This window comes from Aquila chrysaetos, chromosome 13 (assembly GCF_900496995.4).
Source record: "Aquila chrysaetos chrysaetos chromosome 13, bAquChr1.4, whole genome shotgun sequence".
NCBI lineage: Eukaryota > Metazoa > Chordata > Aves > Accipitriformes > Accipitridae > Aquila > Aquila chrysaetos.
Window position 1 is genome coordinate 5,218,462 of NC_044016.1, and position 26,490 is coordinate 5,244,951.

General features: G+C 45.5%; 1 protein-coding gene across 5 annotated transcripts in view; it reads right to left on the reverse strand.

Annotated features, from left to right (window-relative positions):
• Positions 1–303: 303 nt before the first annotated feature.
• Positions 304–26,490, reverse strand: part of CAPN13 (calpain 13) — a 73,289-nt gene continuing 47,102 nt past the window's right edge. For 3 of the 5 annotated variants that reach the window (XM_030035260.2, XM_030035259.1, XM_030035263.1), the window contains 15 exons: positions 26,009–26,094; positions 24,530–24,604; positions 23,505–23,671; positions 21,862–22,010; positions 18,630–18,790; positions 17,007–17,043; positions 15,235–15,297; positions 14,250–14,307; positions 13,106–13,173; positions 11,344–11,412; positions 10,154–10,232; positions 7,139–7,255; positions 4,185–4,240; positions 3,069–3,121; positions 304–1,154 (listed from right to left, as the gene is read on the reverse strand). In XM_030035260.2, coding sequence (XP_029891120.1) covers positions 3,095–3,121; positions 4,185–4,240; positions 7,139–7,255; positions 10,154–10,232; positions 11,344–11,412; positions 13,106–13,173; positions 14,250–14,307; positions 15,235–15,297; positions 17,007–17,043; positions 18,630–18,790; positions 21,862–22,010; positions 23,505–23,671; positions 24,530–24,604; positions 26,009–26,094 — 1,212 coding nt within the window. In that variant the 3' untranslated portion in view covers positions 304–1,154; positions 3,069–3,094. The remainder of the gene's footprint in view (positions 1,155–3,068; positions 3,122–4,184; positions 4,241–7,138; positions 7,256–10,153; positions 10,233–11,343; positions 11,413–13,105; positions 13,174–14,249; positions 14,308–15,234; positions 15,298–17,006; positions 17,044–18,629; positions 18,791–21,861; positions 22,011–23,504; positions 23,672–24,529; positions 24,605–26,008; positions 26,095–26,490) is intronic. The other 2 variants (XM_030035261.2, XM_030035262.2) reach the window with 2 other exon arrangements.

The window sequence follows — 26,490 nt, forward strand, 5'->3', positions numbered from 1 at the left end:
GGGTCCTTTCTTTACCTTGTGACGTAGCTGTTGCTCCAGCGTGTAACGTCTCACTGCCAAATGAGTAAATCTGTTGCTATCGTGTGGGTGCCTCAATGGAAACTTGTGCAGAAGGTCGGGGTGAGGCATGGTGTGAATTATATTGCCATGGCAACCCTCAATTGCTTTCATCCATTTACATTTGCATCCTTCTTTTTTGGCATTTTCACAAATAGACTCTTCAGAGTTATCTTTTTTTTTTTTTTTCTTTTAATAATTGAGTAGAATAGATCACTAGATTTGCTTTTATCACCATGATAAAAAAGTATGAAAGCGGAGTTTGTGTGTGGGCTACAGAAAGGTTACAGTTATTTACCAGATTTAAGTTAAACTTTTGAGAAGGAATTGTATCTGAAGAAGCCTTATATTTTTAAAGACATCAGGACAGAGAAAGAGAATGCAGTTCAGATAAACTTGTCTCTTCCCAGACAGTCCTGATATAGATGCTGGAAATCAGAAAAAAAACCACTGAAGAATCTGTTCTATATTTCTAATATGTCTAATATGTTGATCAACTCAAATATACACTAGATTTTTTCTTTTTTATTTATTTATTTATTAATAAAAAGTGAAAAAAAATAATCACAAAGCTTCTGGTGTTATTTATGAATTATGACTAATTTCATCAACCTTTTTCTGGCATTTAGAAATGGCACACAAGCAAATTAAGAAAGAATTCAAATAAAACTGTGTCTCTAATTGGTTTTGTTACCTACATGATAAACACTGCTTCCACACAAAAGGCCTGATTCTATTCTTATTTGCAATGGAGTTAATGGAGCTGTTCCTGACTTCTGTGCATTAACCAGGAGAACCAGCCATACTATTTACAGGAAGATGGGAGGAGATAATAGTCAGCACTTCCAGCTTGTCCAGACCATTAAGTACTACCAGCTTGCCCATGGATCACTCTCATTATCTCCTCTTCTCTCTCCAAAGCAACTCCAGTTTGCCTTAAAAGGACTCTTCATCCGGACATCTGAGTACCATCAAGTGTAAGCAAATGTCCATAGGAAACCTGGTTTCTCTCCTTCACAGTGGTTTTTCAAGAACCCCATGGATGGCTCTTGTAGGGGATGGCCTTGGGCTGTGTCCTACTGCCAGCAGAAAGCCACCTAAAACAGAGGTAGAGACCCACTCAAAACGCAGACAGCTGGAGGTCAGTCTTTAGAAATCACTAATGAGAATATTTTTTCCAACTGATTTTTTTCAACAAACACCAAGTGTATTTTCCCACATCACTCATAGTTTGTTAGACTCTAGTTTAAAGAGTTTCAGTCCTCAGAGGGGCCTGTGCTATGACTGCCCAGTCTCCGGCCCTAAGTGGCTGCTAAATTGCTCAAGTGAACTGCTTACCAACACCCGACAGGCAGAATTTCATTCAAAACCGGTAAGTGAAAATTATGATTAATTATATATTTGCAGAAGTTATGACCAGTTTATGAATGATTCATGAAAGGAAAAAAGACGACTAAATAGACCATGAATATCATTTGCAAGCAAGAATTTAAACAACTTCATCTCCTAAAGTGAGGTCCTTCTAGTCTCATATTTACCTAATGATAGTCCACAGTGCAAGGGGTGGGTGCTGAGTTGTGAATAATCTGTTTCTACACATCAACACATCAAAATACAGCTTTGCTGTGACAAAGGGAAGGTGCACTGTCCAAAGCTCTCTGAATACAAAGGGCAGACTTTCAAACAAATAACTGTGTTCAAACAGAGCTCAGAGAGGTGAAGGCATCATGGTGTTGAGTGGTGAAGCCAAGTTCCTGCAGCTCATGGACACACTGGACGCAATTAGGAGCCAAGATAGAGGAGCAGCTGGGCATGAGTGCTGTCCTAGAGCCAAGGGTGAAAGACACAGAGCCATCCCTGCCTTGGGTCTGAAGCTACCGTTCTTTCTCCCTGGGGGAGTATAATTTACACCCTGATTATACATTTCCCCTTTCAACTTCTCACCAAAGCTGGCATCCAATGTCAACTGTCTTCAGAAACAGGCTGTGAGATACCAGAGATGCTCTTCATGCATTATGTTTTATTGTAATTCCTCTCTATAGGAAGGCTCATCTGGACGCAGTCCCCTAGATTTCAGTGAAGGTCCTGGGTTTCTGGGGGTTTTTTTCCACTCCATTTTTTAACTGGGTTGATAAGGAAAGTGTGTGATTTTGCCCAGGGGTGCTCCGTGAGTTCCTGGGGTCAACTGCAACACAATGGCAGGAGGCTGCTGGCTTTCCACTGCACATTTTCTCTAAGGATTGGGCTTCCTCCCTGTTTTCTCCTCAGTGTCAAATGTCTGGGACCAGCACTAACACTTTACCACGGCAGCTGGGAACAGCTGCGTCCCAGTGGGTTAGTAGAAGCATGATGGCTGGGATGGTTTATGGATGTATAAACAGGACAAGTTTTGTAGGAAAAGGCAGAGCCCTTCAGGAGAACCAAGCAGCAAAATTAGAAAGTCCAGGTAAACTTCAAGGCAAAAAAGCCCCTCTCCAGGCCTGACATGGAGGGAGCAAACATCAAATGAAGCACAAGGCAGGGACTGTTTTTCAAAAGTAAACTAAATCACATAATTAGTTAAAAATGTGAAATCAGACTGACCAAGAAATCTAAGTGACCTCATATGCCCACCCTCTACTTGGCTTTACATCTGCTGCAGCTATGCAAGATGTGCAAGAGTAATTGCACCCCTCAGAAGATGAAAAAGACAAGTTCTGCTAGTTGATCTATTGAAAATTTATTACCTCAGGTGGGAACAGAGGGCAAGTGGCTGACTGAGCCATTGGTGGCCTGAGCAACTGATAAGGCCATCAGCAAGTCCCCAGAAAAAATAGCCCAAAGTCCAATTCCCTTTGCAGCCCCTCTCCAGCCCCACTCATGCTGCAGCTCTCACCTTTCTCTTTCTCTCGAAACCTACCATAACCCCAGGGTGAGCTTTCTGTAAGGTCCCCACTCATATTCACTGTGACTGCTGTAAGGGCACCCACACCTTTCTTCTCAGTATGTATAGTACTAAGCAGATTTCTTACCAGCCACATTGAGCTCTGACATCTGTTTAAGTGTACATGACAAGAGTCAGCCACTGGAAAAAAGAGGAAAAGGTGCATTTAGATAGTGATGTTACACTAAGTCTTCAGACATGTGTCTCGGTACCTTCAGGGCCGTGACCCTACGACTATGGTCCTTTTGTCCTGCACAGGATAGTTAAGGGGTTTTGGAACTGCCTTTTTCCTTTATTGCAATTCAGACCCAGAAACACTTTCCATATGTTGCTTTCCATGACAAATTATTGCAGCAGCTGCAGCAGGACCAATTGCTGGGAAAGGACGGCACCTGCGCGATTGCAAGTGGAAGGGATAGCAGGCTCTGGGAATGTGATTATCCTACAGACTACCCCGTAAGACAGGTTCAGGGCCTCTGCTTGGAAGCTCTTCTCACCTTTTGGTGCAAAACAGATTTAATGAACTATGAGCCACTGAACTAACCACAGAGTGTAAACAGGAGCCGGCAAGATTGTAAAAGGTTTTTTAAAAAAAATCTTTTTAAACACTGTGTTGTCAAATAACAGTCCCCAGACTGATAAAATGCAGCACTCAGGCATATCACTATGGCGCACAGCAGGATTTTTGCTTCAGACTAGCTGATAAAAAGCTTGATGTATCCCCATTCAGCTAGCTATCCTTCAGGCTGTGCTTTTAAGACAAACAGCAGCAGCAAACATTTGTCTGCTATTTCTTTCTTAAAACCAAGATGTTTTGCAATTCAGAATTAACAGATGGGGCAGTAAGAAACGAGGGCATGGAATTTTTTTTTTTTTTTGTTACTTCCTCAGAGTCACTTTGAGCAATGTTTCCAGCAATGACAGGCTGGCATCAGTAAGGGAAGACTGTGCTTTGGACGTGGACGGCCACCACTGAGCTGTACTCGCCCTAGCGAGGCTGCGTGACTGGAGCCAGGGAACCCCAGGGAAATACCTCCCACCCATTACGCACATCCAGCCAGGCAAAACCCTCACCACTGTTGGTGTCAGAGGCAAAAGCCCTAGCAACAAACACCACACATCATCTTTAACTTCACCCTCCTGCTAACTTACTCAGTGGTCCCACTTTGGACCTGGAGAGAAGAGAAGGAAGGAGCATTCTTACCTCCGTTGCCGTCATCAAAATTTGTGATCCGCCCTCTGCTAAGTTTTGAAATGCATCTAGGGGTAGAACAAAGAAAATCTTATTTCACGAGGAGGAAGCAAGAATGCAACGCAGACACAAGGCAGCTGAGGAGCAGAGCTGCAATCCGTGTACTGGGATGCTCTGCCTGGCTCAGGTGTCCACCGGCACTGTCCTGCCTAGCCACATCTCATTTCTGTGCTGGGTACCCCCCGCCTCGGCCCTTGGGTCACAGCCTGGGAAGGTGTCCCAATTGCAGGGCCAGAATTTGGCAAAAGCGTAGGGACGGGGAGTGCTCAGCGTGACTGCTTTCGTCTCCTTTCATCATTTGTTTCAGTTGTACCTCCCGCCTGAAGACTGACAGGGGAACGGTGAGCTAATGAAACACATCTTCCCACAGGGAAACTTTCTGTTGGTCCTTTTCCATCGTCCCTGGCAGTGAGTGATCACAGTGTTCCCTGAAGAAAGTGATTCTCTTGAAGTCATTAGTATGCCTTGCAAGCTTTTTCCAGGGAATATAAATGCAGATGCTGCTGTTATTCAGCTAGAGTTTGAAATTAACATTGCTGAAAGTTTTCTGACAGAACACTTTGCTATCAGAAAATTTAAATCCATTCAAATATTGATATTCTATGTGCACATTTGTATTGCAGTTTGTCTAGGAGAAAGGTTCAAACCCAAGTGTTTCGATAAAGTCAAAAACACAGTATTTTGAGCTCTTTTTATTCATTTTAAAATTACTTTTCTCCTAGAAATGTGCTGTTATAAACAGTAATAAAAAGTTGAAGCAGATTTAAGTCTGTCTATCCTTGAATGACACATTTCTCCAGGAGCCTGTTTCCCGCCCTGAATGGACTAGGCATTGTAAGATCATGAATGTTTTGAAACCTGCCTGGCTTTAGACAAAAGTGCAAGGCTGTTGGGAGAGTGCAGGAACAGGGCACAAGGGCTCATCTGCCCCTTAGGAGGCAACCAGAGCTACCTATATGATCCAGAGCAGAGAGAAAGAAGAGAGGAAAGCTAACACGGTGAAGCACATCCAGCCTATACCGCTCTGAAGAACGCACAGACCAAGGAAGTCCCCACGTTGCGAGCAGCCCCTTGACAAGGTTGTATTTGCAGGGCTGGGCTTGCGCCCAGCAATCTTTTCAGGAACAAATGGCAGCGCTGAAGTGACCTCCTCTGGGCAGAGGTAAGTGCCCCTTTACTGCTTCATTAACTCCAGTTAAATAGAGTTTGCAAAGAAGCTGCTGCTTTTGGTTTGGGTCTCATCTCTGCCTATCTTGAAAGGATGAGTAATGATTTAATGGGACAGATTTTATCTTCCCTGCTGCATTCACATCACCATAAAGGTGGACTGGCTTTTATTCCCACTTGGCACCCTTATCCTCTCCTGTAACAATCTTATTCGCAATGACTTGAAAAGTTTGAGAAATGTATTCCACATTAAACCCTCTGTAAAGTGATAACTGAAAGAGTTGAGAGCGCTTCAAGATACTCATTACAGACAGCAATGAAACTTTTAGAGATTCCTTTCCACATGGATGCAAAGGAGTTGTCTTTACACTGGCACTTAAAATGTAAGAGGATCTCTTTTAAGATGAAAAAAAAATGCCACGGTGCTAATTTAGGCATAAGAATTTTCATCTACAGCAAGTGACATGTATAATCACAAAAAATGGGTGTTTACAAGTTATCTATTTTTTAATGAAAGCATTAAAATCAGGACACGCTCTGTCTTTCTGAGCTGCTTCTGCTGTACTCCCTTGAAATGGGATTTTAGGCAGTGTCATCCAGGCGGATCCGCTGACCACTACTGGCCCATAAAACATCAGTGGTAGAAACACACGGGAAAAAAATGAACACTCATTTCCATGTGCTGTTAAAACCCAGCTCATTCCAAAGATTAACTAAATTGCTGTAGCAATGTTCTAGCACATGGGTCGCAATTGCTGGGCTTGTTTAACTACCAGTATTTCCAGTCAAAATGCTTATTATTAGAGTAGTAAAAATTACGCTTTTGTAAAACCGAATTCCATTTACTTTCAGGCAAAGGCTTATTTACAGACACTCCCTCCTTGCAATTGCCAGACAACAGCTGGATGTAACGCAGGGCATGGGTCTGTTTATCCATTGAGAAGGATCTCAGATCTTGTCCTTACCAAAAAACGGAGAGCACTTTGCTGAAGTTGGTGGGAAAAACATCTTTCCAGTTAAAAAAAAAAAAAAAGCACCTCCCTTGCTGTGATTCAGACTTCTCTGAATTTTAACCAAAAGAGAAAGCCTTCCACTCGTGATGTGTTATCTCTTTCCTCTTCACTGGGTCTGAACGCATGCAGTCTCCCCTCAGTGGTACCAGCAATGGTCCGCACCACCCTGGAGGAAGCTCTGCTGCGGACCAGGATGCTCAAGCTTGGGTGGAAAGGCACCAGCACAAGGACATGTCTTGTTTCTAGAAAATGAGTCTTAGCGCATAGGGGCTGTAAGGACAAGCTGGCAGAGGTCAGGCTAAATTCATGCGGCAAAAAAGGACTGGCAGCTGAAGAAGCTCTAGATATACATTACCATCGCTCCTCAGCAGGGAAAAACACAGGGCCAGCCCACAGGCACTCTGATGAGCTCTGATGGGAACCACGAGCCGACCTTCCTTCTGGCCCCTTTCAGCGAGGGCATCACTGTATTCCCAGCTGCTGCTTTCCCTCAGCACTAAACCGCTCCTATGGGCAGGAGACAAATCTGGCTTCTGGCAAACAGGTTGCTCAAAGGGATGCCTGGACCATGCCCGGACTTTGGGCAGGTTTGTTATAGCCAAGCTATGCTGTTAGACATGTATCATCGAGTCAAGCATCGCGTCCCTCGCCTCTTGCCGCTGCCCCCAGTCTGACTTTGCAAGCTCCCCTGCTGCCACGTCCCCAGGCCCTGGCGCCGAGACTCACGGGTCACGGTTTCAAGGCGCAGCATGCAGTACACAAAGTCGGAGAAGCCGATTCTCCTGGCAGCATCGCCGTACCGCAAGGTCATCAGGCGCAGGAGCTGCTCGTTAGCGGCCAGACCTGCGGAGGGAAGAGGAACGACATCACTGAGGACGCAGGGCAGGACGATGGACTGGCTCTGATGGCCTTGTGCACCCTGCAAAGAAGCTGGCGCCCTCCCTCAGCCCCCCACCCTGTCCTGCCAGCAGCTTGCCTTTCCCCAGGTCTGTGCATAAGAGTTGGGGTAGGGTGACGGAAAATCAAAGTCCTTCTAGTCACTTACTCAAATTGTGGCTTGGGTCAGCAAGCAGGAAACACTGAGCTAACTAATTTAGTGTTATCTTGCTTTCCCTTTTTAGCTTTTATTTTCTATAAGAAAGGATGATTTTCTTTGGCTCATAACTGTTAAAGCCTGAATGTAGCATTTATAGTACCACTGGTGCTTTCTGCTAAACAGGGAGAGACCACACACTCACGCTATTATGCAGTATAGCATGCCTGGGATTCTTAATTTTTACATTTTCTCTTCTATTAGGAAATGGTGAAGGGTGCATTTCTTTTTTATTAGCTGATTATTCAGTATTTGTGTCACAGTCTGTTCAGGTGGAAATTGGTATTCAATTGAATGAACAAAAATTGCATTTTAGAATTATTCTTTTATTAGTTAAATAAAACTATCCTAAATGTGCTAGCTATATAAAAGGAACGATTTATATATGTTTTGCACTAAAAACTGATTTGCTAAACAAAAGAGAAATTTTCTGCATGGAGCTGGACTGATAGCTTTGGTTTAAGGCACTCTGTGAGGCTTCAGAGAAGTCTCATTTGCTCACCCCGAGTTTTTAGTGGCTCAGCTGGAAGAGAAGCAGCTTTCCTGCTTTTTCAACCAGCTCTAAACTTTTCAGTTTTAAATGAACTCATCACGGAGCTAAATTAGTTGAACAAGAAATGGTTTCTCTACACCTGTGCAGGGGGAGATACAGCCAACGGAGGTGGGTTAGTACGTCAACAAACTCTGGTTGCATGAGCCTAGTTGGAGAAGGTCTCCAGCAGGAAGCAGACACACAATGCTGACTACTTAAATAATGGAAATATATTTGGGCTTAAGATACATTTGAAATTAAGATAAACCTGATTTTAGACTTTTTTCTTAGGAGGACAATTAGTAGTTAAAAAGATCTAATTAATGAAATTTCTTCTTTGATTCTGGTTTTAAACCACTGCCAAGAACCACTGTAGTAGTAAGCAATGAATTCTATCTCATTTTTAGCCTTCTGAAGGCAGTGGGAATTCAATCAAGCTCTCTGGAGAGCAGATTCCAGCAAGCATTGCAGTGCTGCTTACGATATGCTATAATCATGTCTTACACTAGTAAAACACCGACAATTTGCATGGTTAGTCTGGGACATACTTGCTCTGAAATCTGCTCACCTGGCAATGTCTCTCAACTAACCTCATCAACAAGACTGAAGCGTCAGCCTTCTCTGCTCCCACAGCGTTTCAGTTACGTGCTGTTGCTTATTTGTAAGGTTACTCCCCACGCCTTTTGTCTGCTGGATTCCTCACTCTGGTTTTAGTCAAGCTTTAAAATACAGACTTTATGTTTTCCTATTTTTTTTTAATTATTTTGATGCACTTAATATGGCCAGTGAGGAGTTTGTAAATGCAGGCCAATGCTCCTGCATTTCAGGGCAGCACTGCTGTTAATGCAGCTAGCCTGCTTTGGCAGAAAATGTGACCCATGATTATCATGCTTTGAAGCATTAGGACAACAGTGAAAATTAAGCACACACTTCAGTGTTCTGCTGGGGAAAGCACTGAACGCTTCAGGGAACAACCAGCTAGGAGTTGTATTTAGATACATTAGTGCCATTCCCAGAGGTAGCACCAACCTCCCGAATGCTTTCTGGGGCTGTCCGCTCCTTCTTGCCTAAAAGCCACGATGGGGATCATCCTAATGCAAAGCCAGATTCAAATGCAGCTGTCTGGCTCAGAAGGTGGCAAAAATGAGCTTAAAATTTTCTTTTCTCCCCCCACTCAGAACTGCTTATAGCCCAACAAGTACTGAATTTGCCATGTAACAGTGCTTTTTTATCCCTTCAAATAGCTGCACTGTTTTGGCTGCCAGGAATTCTCAATGTAAAATTTTCCTCCTGGTTTTACACTTTAGCACCTTTCTTACAGAATGGACCTGGCAGCTTCTCCTTTGACATTTAGCACATTAGCACTGTGCTCCTCAAGCAGACGCTAATGCTCTGCCCACCTCTTAGCAACAAAAAAATTACACGTACATCCCCTGAGCTGATGGCTTCCACGGATAGCAATTCTGCACCAGGTTCCTCCTGGGGACAAGACCCCTCCAAGCTCCAGGTAGCCAAATGGGAGCTTCTTTACTGTACGATTATAAGAGGATTGCTGTCTCAGAGCTGTATTTCATGCACAAAGTCTCTAGAGAGCTGACCCAGCTAAAATACCTCACTCACATGAAGGGGTCCCATGCACTCACTGCAAGTTTCAGTATTCGTGTAGCCAACAGAGGTCAGTGCAAACTAAATAAATGGCTGTCACTGAGCCTTTCACTTACAGACTTAGTCACTGCCCTGGAGAGAAACTGCAGGAATTGGGGCAAGTGCAAGCATCGACTGTTCCTTGCTCCTTTCCTCTGCTGGATGTTTTGTCCATGACCTCGAGAAACTATGGATAAGCTAGTCTGCAGGCTCTGGCCAGTGCTGTGCTTCTCTGCATCTCTCTGCTGGCTCCCCAGCTGCAGTGCGAAGGGTTTCTCCCTGAAACGAGCTTTCTGTCTCAATGCCCTAAAACAATGCAGACCTCTGAGCAGAGCTGTGATCTAACCGGCACCTCTGTGCAGTCCAAACCGCCTTGTCCCTGAAGGTCTTTTTATTTTCCTCTCTCTTTTTCACCCTTTCCTTCACTGCCACAGGGACAAGAAAGGGAACTGCTCAGCACCTACGGACGTACCTGCTCTCTGTATTGCGCTTTTCAGTTCAGACACATCAAGAAATCCAGAATGATTTCTGTCTTCCTTGCTGAAGATATCCTAAAAAACAGTTTAAAGGCAGATTTCAAGCCCATATCAGCATTCGCCGAATTTACTACTACATCTAATTGTGTAGGATGCTTTCCCTCCTTAATAAATAGGCTGCAAGGAAGTTCAACAGATGAGATGGGGTGACCGTGACAAGGGAGACCCGTTTCCAGAAGGCTCAGACAGTATGTTACTGTGTAAGAAATCCCACAGTTTTGGGTGGATGGAAGCCTTTTTCCTCAGTCTCCCTGGTTTATGTGTGCAGGCAGCAACGGGAATATTCACACCTCCACTGACAAAAAAGACATTGTCTATAACACGTGAAATAAGCCAGGAGTCACCGAGTCCCAGAATGGTGTGGGGTCATCTTTCCCAACGCACGGTTGAAACCCCACAAGCCACACTTGAGGTGCTGTCAGTAGGAAGAGCACCATTGCTAGATGGGGAACTAGCACCCCATGTCCTAGGTGGCCTCAGACCATCTCAAGAGGGATGAAACACAGTAGAGCCCACCCAACCCTGAGGCTTCAGGAAACCTTCCTGTCCTGCACCAAGACTAAGGGAGAAGGACCTGACACAGAGAAGCTACTGTGCATGCTCTGGCTCTGAATTTAGGTGGGACCCTAAATACCAACCTACTGTCCTCACTGCTTCCAGACCTAATGCTTATCCTGGAGCAGAGACATTTGTCCCAGATAAGCTTTCATCAGATCCTACACATTTCCACTACAAACTGCAGCAATGAGGAAGTGATATTTTTCAGATGACTGTTCAAGAACTCATTTCAGCTTAGAAAGCTTTTAAAAAAATTGCCAGTGGTAGCACACAAACAGAGATTTCCATTGAATTCTGAGCCTAATTGGCTTTCCTACCTTTTCCCACTTTTTCCTCAATATTTCCTGCGCTCGAAAAGCCTCGGCTGCTCGTTTGGAGCACTTTACACACACCACAGCTTCCTGAGCTCTCAACCTTTGCATGAGAGGATGGAAATCTGACCCACTAAGCAAGCAACCTTTGCAATGTTTTTCCCCCCAGTGCTTTGATATCACAGAGCATCTGCAACCCGGCTGATGAAAAGCCCAAGAGTACAGTATAAGCAGAGAAGAGAGCAGCCCCCGTGTACCATGTACTTAGTGAGACTTCGCCAGAGGCTCCCGAACTCCTGCAGTGTGAGCTGTCCGTTCGAGTTGAGCTGTGCATATAGTTAAGAATTGAACAGTTAATGAGAGCTAAACCTGGCTGTCTTCATTCCTGAGGATGCTGCCTTCACATAAAGACAGACGTAAGATTCGGTCTCTTCTGTCTGTTACTTTGCTGAGAAAGCCAAGAGTTTTTCTGTTCTCAATTATGCTTAAATTCAACTTCTTTGGCACATTGTTCAGCTGCTCATACCTGTGCTCACAAACAACAAAAGGTTTCTATTTATACAGTGCACTTAACCACAATGGAACCTGCAGCGATCGCTTCAGTTGACATTTAGCCTCCGAGCAGAGGCCCCCGTGGATGAACATGACCCCGTGCTCCAGGTCACGTCTGCACATTGCCTTGCCTCTGCGTGTGCGGCAGCACACTATTAGCTCTGGCTGGATCCTCCTGGAGGAACAGGCACTGAAGGAGCCGAGAGCGTGAGGAGCCAGCCCTGATGCCTGCTGTCAGAAGGCAGCAGCAGCCTTTGAGCCACGCACATGCCACATGCGAGAAAACACTTCCCCACCGTGAGCTAGCTGCAGGAGCCCAGGGGTGTCAGCAGACATCCCCCAGGGATGCTCGAAGGACTGTGTCAGTGGACCTGCTCCGCTCCATACATCATCTAGGAGTCCTGGGCAGACATGCAGCACCTCACCTAAGGCAGCTGGGATGGCGAAAACTCCCTGAAAGCAAAACTCATCGCCAGTGAAATATAAGCAGACAAGTGCCACTGCCATGAAACCTGAGTAAAAAAAGCTGATCCTGTCTTTGCAGGCCAGGATAGGTCACAGTGTACACAGATTCTATGCAGCCCAGAGAATGAAAAATCCATCTTGAATTAAAGCAGAGCAGTGGCTTTGTCAGTTCTTTGCACGTGCCATGCATTCACAGAGCCCACTTAGCCCAGGAGGGGCTTTGGAAAGGGGGAAAATTCTCTTTCACTTGCTAGATGCAGAAAGCTGGAAAGAGAGAGGGACTTCTGGTCATTTTTATTCATTCTCTGACAGTTTGTAAATGTCTGAAAATGTCACAAAGTTATTTCAAGGCATGGAAGAAAAGAGACTGTGAGCGAGCAAGGGGGAGAAAACACACAGTGGAGAATTTATGCTTTCATCAAGGAGCCTTCTTGTTCTACAACGGCCAGCAATGTATTTCCAGTGTTGTCTTGTTAACAGTAAAAAGACTGCGTGATACCTCTAAATGAGGAACGTACACTGGAAAGGATGAATGGCCTGCCGGGCAAGCGCCTGTGATTTGGTGGTGACAGTGCTTCTCTCCCTAACACCAGCTTTGCTGGCAGTGCTAGCAGCCTGCTCGAGCTACCATCACAGGCCAGCGTGGTTGCAGCTGTGACGGAAAAGCTGAGCTATGCCTCGGCTCTGCGCTGCCTCTTTGCCTCAGGTTCTGCTTGGGACCTGCACCCAAGGGTGAAGCTTAGCCAACCCTGGGCCCTGCAGAGGGGAAAATGAGAGCAAAGAGTTAGCTGGTAGCAGAAGGTTGACCCTCACCTTTCAACAGACACACCACAGCCAGGGCATGCATGGCAAAGTCCTGCACGGATTCTGGCACAGTTATTTATTGAGGACCGTGGCTAATATTTACTTGCAGGTTCTCACACCGGGATGCTCAGCTCAGCCGTAACTCAAGACAAGGATGAGCAGCACCAGGGAAGTTTATTGCTTCTGCTGAAAGGATACATCCATCAGAGCTAAAATGCCTCTGCATGAATCGAAGCTGAATCTTCCTCCCAGGCTGGTCATTTCATCTGCAAGGATTGACAAAACAGACGGACTTAGTGAGAGCAAGGGGGGTGACAGAGGCATCAGGTCACCATTTGGAGGGAAGGAGGACACCAGTCGGAAAGCTCACATAGCTAAAAAGCCCCAGCTCTGGCTCAGGTTCTCAAACAGCAGCAAGGGCTACGTGCCAGGCTGAGGTCCACTGAGGGAGTGGGATGTGTCTCAGACATCTCTGCTGCTCCCTGCCCCGAGGACAGGTGCCCTGTTTGGGCTCACAGGTAGCTACTCTGCACAGTCTCTGCCCACCTACCTGCCCTGATGGAAACTTTTCCCTCTTGAAATAAGGGTAAGGGAAATGACAATGACAAGAAAGGCCATTTATGCTAAATTAGTGAATCCTAAGAGTACTTTGAGGCTTGTGCGTGACTGACTTGGTTCGTGCCCTCTGGCTGCGCCCCTGTCTCATGCTATTTTCGAGGTGGGCAGGTTAGGAAGGCTGGGAAATGCTGAAAGCCAGCTTGAGGCCTCTGCAGAGGAGCGATGCAGGCCAGGACTGAACTGGGAGAAACTGGGTGACAATGAGGAGAGTGGGCGGCACAGCTCCCTGGGGTGCTCACTGGTGCAGCCCAGCCAGGGACTGGGTTCCTCCTGCAATTGGTGGGGCATGGAGCGGGAAGGGGTGCTCATGGGGGCTGCAGGGACATCCAGGAGAAGGGCACCAGGGGGTAGGGTAGGTCTGCAAAGCAGAGGCTATCCCTTGGCAGAACTGGGAGGGGGAAGGGAGGGTGAAATTTGGCTGTCAAGCAGATGCACAGCTTTGCTGACAGCCATTCTTTGAAGAGTCTGTTAGCACCTGGTCTGGATTGCATTGCCTTTTTCATGTGAATATTGCTTTGATTTTCTTTAAAAAATAAAGCCAAACTGTTGTGCATGTAAAGGTACCCTGGTGGAGGCACCTCTCATTCTTCAAGATCCAACAGTGCAGTAAGCCACACTGAGGATTTTTTGAGGACCATCAGGACACCACTAAATCCTGTCTAATTTACACTAGACTAAGGATAGAGAAGCACCAACAACATTAGCTGAGTTGTAAAAGCTTTACCTTGCAGGATCACTTCATTAAGGAGTTGTTGCAGCTGCGAGGCATCAATAGCTGAGCCCTAACGCAGAATAAAATGCAAAGAGAGGTCTGTGAGCATAAGGTTTTCTCGTGTGTCACTTTTGCCCGAAACTGCTTTACTCATGCACTGTGGCAACCAAGAAGGACCTCTGCTTATATCAGAGGAGCACCAGCACCCCCCCGGGAGCATAACAAAGCCCTCCCTGCTGCTGGGCCACTCTTTGTCCTTCCCTACAAGAGTTTGCAGGGGAGTTACAGGCACTCCTGTCACCACGGACTTCCCTCTGAACTGTCCATAGGTGAACCCGACTGACTGCCTCCCTCCCGAGACACCCCCAGGGCATTCAGCAAGGCAGCCTGTGTTCATTTTCACCTTCATGCATCGATATAGCTACCAACTGCAAGAAGTCCATTGTGCAAATACTTGGCAGTGATTTTTTTTTTTTTCCTCTTGACTAAGTCGAGGAGTTCTTTATAACAGTTTATTAAACCATTAAAAGCATCTCCGGTGAACACACAGAGTTTGGCTATGAAAGAGCAGGAATCAATTACTCAAATGCTGACTGATGTCTGGTTTCCAAATGCCGTGAAGGCAAATGGAAAATATGCTGATGAGAGGGGGGAATACCCAAGTCTTTCTAATTGCTTTCAGTAAATAAACAAACCAAAGCCAAAAAAAAAAAAAAAGTACACATGCAAGCCCATCACCAGCACAACCATAAATCTCCAATCGTCTGCTGATATATGGGGCTAGCCAATCTATCCCAGCTGAATGTCCCATTTTTCTGGGGGTTTTGGCAGTTCAATCAATACTGTTTTCAGGGTATCCGCTTGAGGATGGAGCTATATTTCCAAAAAACATTTTTCTAAATGGGTTTGTATCAACATCATAGATCAGTTTTTCTTTTTGCAAATCCATATGCCTTTTTTATTTTTATTTTTCAGCAAGATGTTTTAGATGGGATACCTGCTTAGCGTATCTTAGGAAGACAGCCTTATAGGAGCTGTCCTGGTTCTGTCTTGATCCATCCTGAATCAAAGACAAAGTACGCACATAAATAATTCAGTTACAAAACAACTGGAGGCAGAAGCCTGCAGATCCAAACAGCACATTAGAGAGGGCAGGGAATGTACAGAACAGGCTGGAGTGTTAACACCCCAAAAGTAAAGTGGACTAGGAGTGAGGAACAGCTACTGCAGTGAAGGAAGCAGCACAGTTTGGATGTTAGCACTTAGTACAACCAGGAAGGAGCAGTTCAGGGCCTGAGGAAGACAACAGAACACATCCAGGGTGGACTTCAGCAAGTCAATACATAAGTATAGAGATACAAAGCCTGATCCTTATTGAAGGCCCCCGGTTGAAATCACTGGCTTAGGGCATGTGAAGATTCATGTGAACCACGAAAATAGAGCAGGAGTTGACTTTTCATTTCTCTTATACCTTCTCAGCCCCAAGGCAGGCTTGACTGTACCTAAGCAATTGCAATTCAATGGTTAAGTGATTTTTTTCAACCCTCCGGTGAGGAGACCTACCAGGCACTAAGGAGAACTACCCCTCAACATTATAAAGTTTCCCCCAAAAATCTAAGCCTAAGCCCCAATGCGTTCAGCTCTGTGTGAGATAATTCACACCAGTGAAGCCCAAATCCCTGAACAAGAGCAGAAAGTGTGGGTGCCATAATTCATCAAAGTCAAAACATTGGCTAACGACAACAGCTGAGTAAACTGACACCTTGTCAGTGGAAAGAGATAATAAGCCACCATTTACACTACCCCTCTAATGGGGCTTAATTGCGGGCTGGAAAATTAATCACAAGGAAAGGACTCTGTTTTATGTTCTCCTGAAGCAGCTTTACACCTTTCGCTTCAAAGACCTGCACTGAGTTTGCACTGCTATAAATAACAGCCTCTCAGTGGCAGGATTTTGCAGGCAACCATTGAGACAGCAGCGTGGACTGGACCAGCTCTGGCAATTTGCACAGTTCACAGCGAGGAAGTCCAGCAACAGATGGTAGCTGGGCTAGACAGGCTGAAATGGGGGTTAAACCAGAGGCGCAACTAGTTTTGAAGTGTAATTTCCCTTACGTCTGTGAAGATATGCTGATGAAAATCACAACTCCTCCGCTTTGGGCCTCACCTCTATGGACTCCTGTGCTTTATAGGGTGCAAGCACTTAAATGAAGCCATTCCCATGGGGAAGGCATGTATGACCCCGCTCTCAGGTGTGAGGTCTTTTCAAAAGAGGTCAAACTCAAGCTGTGACTTTTTCATCAAAGCTTCCCCCTCTCGCTTCCTTAGATACATAGCCATTTTACAGACATTGCAAGAATTTAGTATCTTTGAAATGCTCTCCCCCCTGCTATATTTGGTGGTCAAAGTGTTAAAGGTAGCAAGGTGAAAAGGACAGATGGACAAGCTGACAGAGGGACTGTATAAGATACGTTTCCTTCAAAAATCAGGCTCCGAAAGAGACATATGTGAAGAGGAAGGGCTTCGTTGTCACTCCCATCTCTCCAGAGAGGTACCCCAGGTTGGTGACCTGCTCTCCCAGCAAGGTCGCAGGGTGCCAGAGTCGAACTCTGGGACGGGTACTGGGTGGTGAAAGGAGAGAAGAGCAGAGCGGTGTCTGGTACGTAGGGAAGGAAGAAGAGGAGTCAGTAGAGATGGCTACCAAATGGTCAGGTCTCTGGGAACCATTCACCACCACCAGTATCGACATCAGTTTTCACAGACTCTTACCATCAGCAGCACTGGGCTGGGCGGGGAGTTTGGGTTCCTAGAAAAGAGTTACAAGAGTCAAACTGGGAGAGAATGGGCCTTTTCAGAGCCCTGATTTGGAGATGTGGCAGAAGGCAGCCACCAACAGGAATGCTCACCCAGCCCACGGCCCCGCAAGATGCTCAGCACCCACACTGCCCAGCCTGTCCCAGTCCAGTCAAGCCTGTTGCACCAGTCCTGGGTCCCTCTGTGCAAGCAGACATGAGCAGGTCTGAGTCTCTGGCTGCTCTGGGGCCACTGCTTTCCCCAAGCTGGCCCTGCTGGCACCAGCAGCAGAGGAAGGGTAACTTGTCTCACTCTGAGCATGGCAGGATTAACCTCATCACACAAAAGACAGGGCTGCCCTGCCTTGAGCCATATAAAATTTTCACCTGCTTTCTCTTTGCCTAGTTTAATAGTCAGGAATAAAAATAGCATCTGGGCTATTAAAAGGCAACATTTTTTAAATGTCTGCAGACTGCCTGAAATTGAGCCAGGGTCACCATTCCTTCTGAGACTCACTTAGTAGCAACATTCAATACTTGAGTTTTGCTTTTGGTAGAGAAATTAGGCAAGCCAGATGCTATTTTTATAGCATCTGCACTATTACATAGGTGAGTGTTGCAGAGACCCCTGGGAAGGGGATCCCCACGCTTGGCCTAGCTCAGGAAGGTCTGTGAGGGTCAGAGGCTCTCCTGGAAAGTGCTACCTCCCAAGGCTGAGCCATCTTGTGCAGGACTCATCATGCTGAAGGCGGTCCAACCCAAAGCACAGACTCCTCATGTGTGCTTTCCATAACTAAGGGGTTGCCTTAGTTGGTTCTGGGCTATTTTTGCCAGAGGCCAAAGCCTAGAAAGCGATCTCATTATTAAGATATGGGCCTATGAGGTAAGAGCTGCAATCACCTCCAGTATAAAGCTTGCTGAAGGAAAGCCACTGCACATCTGATGCTTGAAGGTCATTTGGTAAGGCTGAATGTTGGGGCTTGTTCTTTATGTAAAGCACACCCAGCTTTTTTGTGAAAATGTGATAACAGCTGCCTTTGCATGAATTAAGACACCATTTTTCCACTAAACTTATCTTCAGGGCCCCTCTCATACCTACAGGGAGCCCTACCAGCCTGTCTATGAGATGGCTGGGTAAAAGGATTAAGGCCTTTTACTGCTCTTTGCTTTTCTAGGTCCTGCTCTGAGCAGAGTGGGACCTGATCCGTCTGGCATCCAGCTGGCATAACCTAAGAAACTGCATAATAGCTGTTAAGAAAAACAAGCTCTCAGTCCTCCTTTCGGTTAAGAGAGATTTCCCCACAATCGGGGCAGGGGCCATATCTCACAATTATTGCTCGCTTGTGTGGCTCTTTGTACCAAAGCTGAGACCCTCGGTGGCTGCAGATGAGCTATTGCCCTGTTCTGCAGTGGCCATCCCTATGCATCTGACTATACGTCTGATCCCCCTTAACATGGTGCTTAGAATTCATCTGCATCTTCCCAACACGCTTCTAGAGTACGTCAAAAGCAAATTGCCACATTAGTTATCTTGACATTAAATTGTTAAATCCTGGCACACTCTAAGTCTGGGGCCTTTGAGGAGTACTTATCATCTTACTTGTTGTGGTCTTGATTCTTCATGAAAATTCGTAAGAGAAATTCAAATTCTTGGTCCTCTGTTGTAGCAGGAACGACAGCATATGTTCCTGGGCTCAAGATAAAGTAGTTGGTCACATCTCGAGTCAGGGAAAAATTTTGTTTCAGAACTTCAGAGTTCTCCTGAAAGAAAAATATAGCTGGCTATCTCCCCTTCATGTCAGGAACCAAAGTAAATCAGCAAGTGCACCCACAGCAGCCTTACATTCCCACAGCTCTCTAAATATACACTGCATCTAACATGCCTTAACCTCCCCAAAGGCATGAAAAGTCCATCCAGGTGACAGACTTTCTTCAAGGACACATCAAAAATGCACAAGGGTGGAAAAACTGAAAGAAACAGAAGGCAAAATGAATGTAAGTGGCTTTGAAGAGAACTTCAATTAACATTAAGCAGACTGGACTTCATGAAGGAATCAAGGATGAATACTCCTACTAAAACTTCCCTGACATCTAGCGTGACTCAGAGAGGTCAGAAAGCTCACTAAGCATCTCACCCAGATGACAATGCTTCAGGAATCACAACCCAAACCTTCCAGCAAGTGTCACAAGAAAACAGAATATTTTGATCTTTCTTCCATTATTTTTGCTGAGATGAAACAAATATAATGCAACAGCTATTACTATGATGACATGTAAAGATAGCATAATAAAAAACCCTTACTAAACATATTCCCCAAAATACATCAGCATGTATAAATTCCATTTAGAATGGTTATACAGCATGGCAGAGTTATTTAAGAGCCATGCCTTTGGGAGACAATAACATAAAACTGCTATTTGGGGAGAGAGAGAAAAAAAAAAGATGACTACTGTTACAGACGGCTGGGAGGTATGTAGACTGCCAAGTACTATGGGTCGGATCTTGAGCAGATAGAAATGGGCAGTGCTGCAAAGAAATAAATGGTGTAATCCTTTTTTTACTTTGGGGTCTCATTCCACATTCCTTCTGGTAAAAAGCAGCAGCAGATTAATATCTCAATGGAGTCAGAACCGGTGTGAGATAAGAATCAGCCTCTATGCATTGCTCAGCTCTATCACACAACATTAAACTTCCCTCACAGCCACGTATTAGTGTTCCCCATCTATATTTAATCAAAGGCTTCCTAGAGCTATCAGATATGTCCATTGTGGTTTGCATCCTTGCCTGCACTGCATTCCCCTCTCATCCTGCCAAGGGATAACACTCTTTTTACTTCACAGCAACAATTTGATGCATCTCAAAAGGTACTGAACAATGAATGACACTGCTAATGAATAATGGCAGTGAAAGCAGTTCAGGGAGGAAGAGCTGAAGCCACATGAATCTTCACAATTGCACTCTCTTTGTGCAGAGAATACCCCTCATAAACTTTTATGCAAAGATGCCACCTCTGACTGCCCTGAGGCACTGAGGCTAGACACTGAGAAATAAACCCAGGGAACAGCACTGTACACCTACCCTGGTTTTAGATCCTGGACTTGGTTTTTGCTGCTACCAGGGCAGGACACTGGGCTGGCTGTGAGGAGCTGGTAGACCAGCTCTCATGTTAAAATACCAGCTGTGTCCATGGCAGAATATTTTCTGTATAATCTGCTGTGTGGATTTGTAACAATGTCATTACATTACTAAAAGCTATGGTGTGACAGAGCAGCATAACTGTCCCCTTTCCCTCAGGGGGAACCAGGTGCTCCACAGTAATCCTGGTGCCCCTGGTAATGGTCTGTTCTGGCCTTGCCCTTCAGCTCCTGTGTAGGAGATCACCTAGGATCAGAAGCCCAAACTGAGCCTGAGGTGAGCTATGGGCTGACAGCCCATGTCATCCAGACTTGACATACTCATCAAATTTGATCCATCTCTGGGAACATACCAAGAGAGAGAAAAACTAAATGAATGCACCTGAGCATCAACTGGAGGGGAAGAATGAAATTTTAAATATAAAGCAAGAATAGAGCAAATCTGTCCCCTAGTCTACTTTCTGATTAAACAACCTCTTTTCAAGGGACCCAACGCCTATGCCATCACTTCCCAGTGAGGGTCATTTCTGTTAAAATGGGTAACCAATCAAGGTGGACACGCATCATGGAAGATCATGCAGGGACCTCCATGTCTGGTGACTGTTGGGGGACAGCTGATGAGGATGCTGGAAGGAGCAAGTTCCCCATTTTCGAGGAGCAGCAGATCTTTCCGAGTGGCACACCTGGCCCCATGGAGTCCTGCAGGCCTGATATCTGCACTGGGCAGAGGATCTCCTTGCATAGGGATAGTGAGTTCTTGCTGGAGAGATGCTCTTTTTATTACATCTTTTATTTTTCAGACACTGTTTTTTTATGAGCTACAAAGCCATGCTCTTCCTTTATGAGGAGCTGTTATCAATTATTCAAAGTCTGGGACTAGGGCAAACCTCTCCAGTGATCAGGAGAATGTGAAGTTAGGGTCATAGCAATCTTTGCTTCCTTTTATTCTTCAGGTTAAGAACAACCCCCTCCCACCCTCCTCAGCCAACAGTAAAAACACTTTGGAAAAGGCTAGCATCCATCTGCACTAGCAATTGTGCTTTTAGTAAGTCTGGTAATGCTCTGACAACAACTGCCCTTGAAATGGCAGCTCCCTGGACAGTCACCAAGAAAAAAAAAAAAAACAGGGAAATTGTAACGGTGGTCCCAGGTATCTGAGCAGGTTACCTCTGCACTGATCTTGAGCAAAGCCTTCTGTGTATTTGTAAATGTGTTTTGCATGGCATTTCTGTGGTAGAAAATGGGTGATGAGCAAGACAAGCCCATTTTGGGGAACAAGAGGCCGTTCGCTTCCCTACTAGACCTGGAGTACCATTCAAGCGCTGTGGTTAGGGCTGGCTGTCATGCCTTGTGCCAGGCCAGCAAGGCATGTCACAAGTACCGCTGGGCACAGAGGATATTTTCCTGGCACATCTTGTAACCTCGGGACTCCCTGAGTTTCCCAGGGCTATTTTGGGATGCCTCAGAGCTAAAAGTTCAACCTTTCCTCTCTTAAGACATGAATAAAGCAAACTAAGCCTGCCCAATTCTACTTTTCCTGCGATATTCTACAATAGAAGGCATCCAGAAATTCATTCCAAATACTGACTGCTCTCTTTTTACAGCCTAAAAGACAATTCAGTCTTTCGCTTCCATGTACAGATATAATAAGCCACACAGAAAACAACAGTGCCAACATGATACCTGACTGTGCTTACCATGGTGATAAAAAAGCCAATCTTCAGGTTTTTTGCATCCTGCATATCCTTAGGATGTTTTTGCATGAGTGAAATGACTACATTATAGGTTTTTGGGTCATAATCCGGCACTTTGAAAAAATACTGAGGGTTTGTTGAAACTGCACCTGCTGAGAAAGTGTTAATAGATTAATAGTAGCCACATAGATGTCCCAGTAGTAGCCTATTGTGTAAGATCTTGCTTGTATGGACCCAGAGGAATAGGTAGTTACTGCTCCAAGATCCTTTCAATACAATAGAGCACTGTAGTCTCTACATTGCCAGTAGGAGTTGAGGCATCTGGAGTTAAACTGATTGCACATTCCAGAAATCTCTGGCAAAGTCATGCAGATTTCTCAACCCCCCTACATCTGCTTCACCTACATGACACACTTGCCCCGAGGCAGAAAACAGTGATTCTTAATCAGCTGCCTGACCCAGTGGCTGAGCTGAAAAGGATTGTAGCTTGGAGAGCACGAACGCATAAAAGAAAATTACCAAAAAAAGAGTCAGAAAAAGTCCAAAGCTATCCTCCCCTTCCTTCCTGTTAATGTTTGTGGTGGACAAGACAGAGTGTTGAGCAGAAGAGGGAAAAGGTTTCTTCTTGGCCAAGGTTTTGATTAACAGGAAGCATCCCTGATAAGAAAGAAGTAAAATGGCCAAATTGGGGAAAAAGGACTGAGATGGCAGAATCTGCTTAAACCAGTCTAGACTTTAAGCCATGTAGCTGTGTTGGGTGGCCTCGAAAGCTGCAATTTAGCCCAATTGTACTTGGAGAGGAACTTTACTAGGGGGCTGGTAGAAAACACAGCTCCAAGGAAATTGGGTCTGCCCACACACTCTCAGTTCAGCCCCTGCACCTCCTCGCTCGGTCTCAGTGCCCGTGGTGTGCAGCAGCACAGGCATTGCGTTGTTAGCACCCATTGAGACACGGAGATGAAGGTTATGAGGAGGAGGCTGAAACCTGTAAGCTGAAACCTGTTTGCTGCTAAGTCAGCGTTCCAGAAAAAAGAAGCACCTTCACTGACCACATGCTACCATCTTAGGTTAAAAACACAAAACCCAAATAGTAATGCATCTGTAAAAAAGTAAGATAAATTAAGATAAGGTAAAAAAGACAATTTTTTTTTTTTAAAATACTAATAATAATCGGAGCTTGCAATGCCAGAAAAGTCCTTGCACAGGCAGTAAAACCAATGGTCTTATCTGCTCAAAGGCCTTTCTACCTTTGAAAAAAGAGCTCTCTAGCTCAATTATTTCATTTCATATCCATTTAATTTGCGAGTATTTCTCACTCTGTAAAATCAGCTACATATTTGCCAGACCAGACTTTCTGATGAGGTCCCCAGTAACACTTACTGCAACTGACTGAAAGAAGATAGACAAGCAGATTTTGATTTAAAGAGTTCAGGGTTTCTAAATCATAAGTGTCCTGCTTTAACTCAGCAGCCAGCGCTGCTGCTTTGTTTCTGCCTCTCCAGCTGATAGGTGCTGTAATGGGAAAGGGCAGGCATTAACAACTGGCAATCAATATTTCTGCATTTCAGTGCTCAGAGTGAATGTTTGACTGTAAGCACCAGTGGAGAGGAGGAGAGGATTCAGTGACTGCAGTGAGCGTTCATTACCTGGGGAATAGTTGTTCCTGCCTGTGGCAAGGGCTGGACTCCACAGGCTGACGTGCCTTTCCACAGACCACGTTGTGCAGTGCTGATCTTCAAAGTCCAGAAACGTTGGGGTACTGTTACATATATACAGCCAGGAAAACTGCTCCTGGAAGTTTTCACAGGACATCCTGCAAAGAAGGAGAAAATCTCACCTTTCAGTTTGAGACGCCAGCCAGGTACTCACGTTCACTCCCCACGTCTTTAAAGGGGGATTACAAGGAGCACTGCAGGCTGTAGCTGAGCTGGCTGAAACTGCGCAGAAGTCGTCAGCTCTCAATGCATTTGGGCTGCCCTAACTGCACCTAAAGCCCCAGGGAAATTACAGGACATGTTCAATAGTACCTAGGTGGAGTCCTGCTATCTCCAGCACATCTCTGCCACTCTACCTTGCTTTGTCCCTCTGCAGTGTCTTGCCCCACACTCACGCTTTTCTCAAGCCTGCAGTGTCTATCTCACACCAGCCTGCTCTTCCCTTGCTTTCCTCAGAGCCTTGTGGGGCAAGTGTGCACTTTCTGAATAATAATACCTTTTCTAAAGGACTGCTCATACATGGCTAAACTGGATCCGAGAGTAATCAGAGGCAGTGAAAAACCACAAGCACCTGCAGAGCGGTCAAGTGCACAAGCTCTATGACCTGCTCGGCCACGTGTCCCCTCCGAGCACCAGCCAGTCCAAGGTTCAAGCTAGGCGCTTTTAGGGGAGAGGCAGTGTGACAAAATGACTAGGCCTCAGCAAGCTGGATTTCTACTTCTCTCACTTTTCATTTTTTTCACCAGCTTGTTACTTAATATTGGCCAGCTCCGTTTCTCCAGGTCTTGTTTCCTCTGAAACCATGGGATCAGGACAACCTCCAATTTGCTGTTCGCACACAGCTAGCACACAGTGCCTTGAGCCATTACTAAGAGCAGAGAACTGCCTAAATGACTCTTTTTCATAATGAACATGAACAGAAAACCCGGTAGACAGGAGGATTGATAGGGAAATACCAGAATTCTCCATCATCCTTGTTTCTGAGGAGGGCTTCCCTGCATTTAGGCTCAACATGGTCCCACTGAGGAGAGCTGCAAACAGGAACAAAGCAACAAGCAGATGTGAGGCACAGTTTTCCATCTCTCTGGCCAGCCCATTCCTCTAACCAGCCCGTTAAGTTATGAGGGATCAGGAGGGGTGAGTAAACCGCATGTTGGGAACAGGACTGTGCTCAATACCTTCATAGCCAAGGCCAGCAAACAGAGCTCTGCACCTTTGCTGTGCCCAGGTTGCCCACCCTGGGATGGCGAATCCTGCCTCTGCCCTGCAAGCCCCGGTCACCTGTCCCCATGCTGGAGAGGTTAGTGAGGTACCAAGGCATAGTGCTGATATTACACTGACATGTAGAGGGCACATTAGCCAGTCAAATGTGTTGCTTCCAAGCAGCATGTTTATAATTAAGTGATAATTGTACTTTCTGCAGAGTTTAAGATAAATAAACAGAGCGTGAATCTATAATTTATTGATTTATGCAGCTTACCTGTGAACGCGCTCTACTGACATTTCAATTACAGTTAGGATTATAGTTCACCCTTCCAAAAACTGGGAGGATGCTGTCTGAGCAGATAGCTATTATCCCAGCCTTAAGCATGTCTGCACCACCCGCCAACCCATCCAGACACAACACGCTAGCCTGACTTTTCTCAGCAGTGAAGTTGTGAGTCTTCCTAGCAACAGGGAGAGGTGGGATGCTATTAAATCATGTACAAGTGACACATGAACATCTCGCTAGTCAGGATAACACTGATGCAATTCCACCAGGAAAACTAACATCTATTTATTTACAAAACACTGTTGCAGTCTTCCTCTGTATCATTCCTTTCCTCAGAAAAGAGAAGTTAGCTTATACACACAGCAGCAAAGTGGTCCTTGCATCCCAAAGCTGCATGCAGGATCCAAAAGATCAGTTCAAGTCACCCAGCGGCACTTTACCTTTGCAATAACCAAGGACCCTGTTTGTCTCTCTGTGTTCAATACTGCATAAAAATATGCCCTAGTCTCATGGACTCTGCTAACCATCCTCTTCCCAGATTTGGACTCATGGGAGGGGAAGAAGGAGCAGGAAGGTGGACGCATGATTGCTGCAGAATTCAATAGAAGCAGCCAGCCAGCATCTAGGGGCACGGCCAGAGCTTACTCCGGGTAATAACTCTTTCATCCATGACTTGTCTCGAATTACCCACTGGGAAAAATGTACACATAGACAAAAAGATGCCTGAGCTAGACCTAGTGAGGAGCACATATAAAACCAATGCTGCATTAGTTTTCCCTGGATTGGATTTCTGTGGGCAGTTGCTTTGCAGATGGAAATAACGCTTATAATGAATTGATTTAGAAATGTCTGCTTCATTATAACGGATGCAAGGCAGAGGACCTTTACAATAAGCCTATAAAAGAGTGATTCTCATTATGAGATTAAAGCTTTAAGACCATACTCATCACTCCAGGGCCCCTTCCACTCCCCGTGGCCCCACGGATTCCAGATCCTGATGATATGTTTCCAGCCATTCTTGTAGCGTATCTGTAAAGAGGAAAGTAAAATAAACTCAGTCACTGCTTTTTACAATTGTGATACTCACTGAAGAGATGGGTAATAAAATGGATCTTCTTCTATACCTTGGAGACCTGGTTTAACTTCTGATCTCATTTGACTGCAGCTAAAAATCAGTGCCTTTTGCTACATTGTAAAGGAATGAGGTGTGGGAGAAAACTGTGCCCATTTTGCTCTTCCGAGGACAGTGAACAGCTGACACAGAGGGAAGCAGCAGCATTCCTGCCACACTGCATGACTTCAACAGCCTTGGGAAACTCCAGTGCCCAATTCTGCACATCTGATTCTGTGAGTCAGCAAAGGCAGAGACTTTGAGGAACGAGGTCACCAGACTGCCTGGAGTGAATGTCGACAGTCAGCACGGAG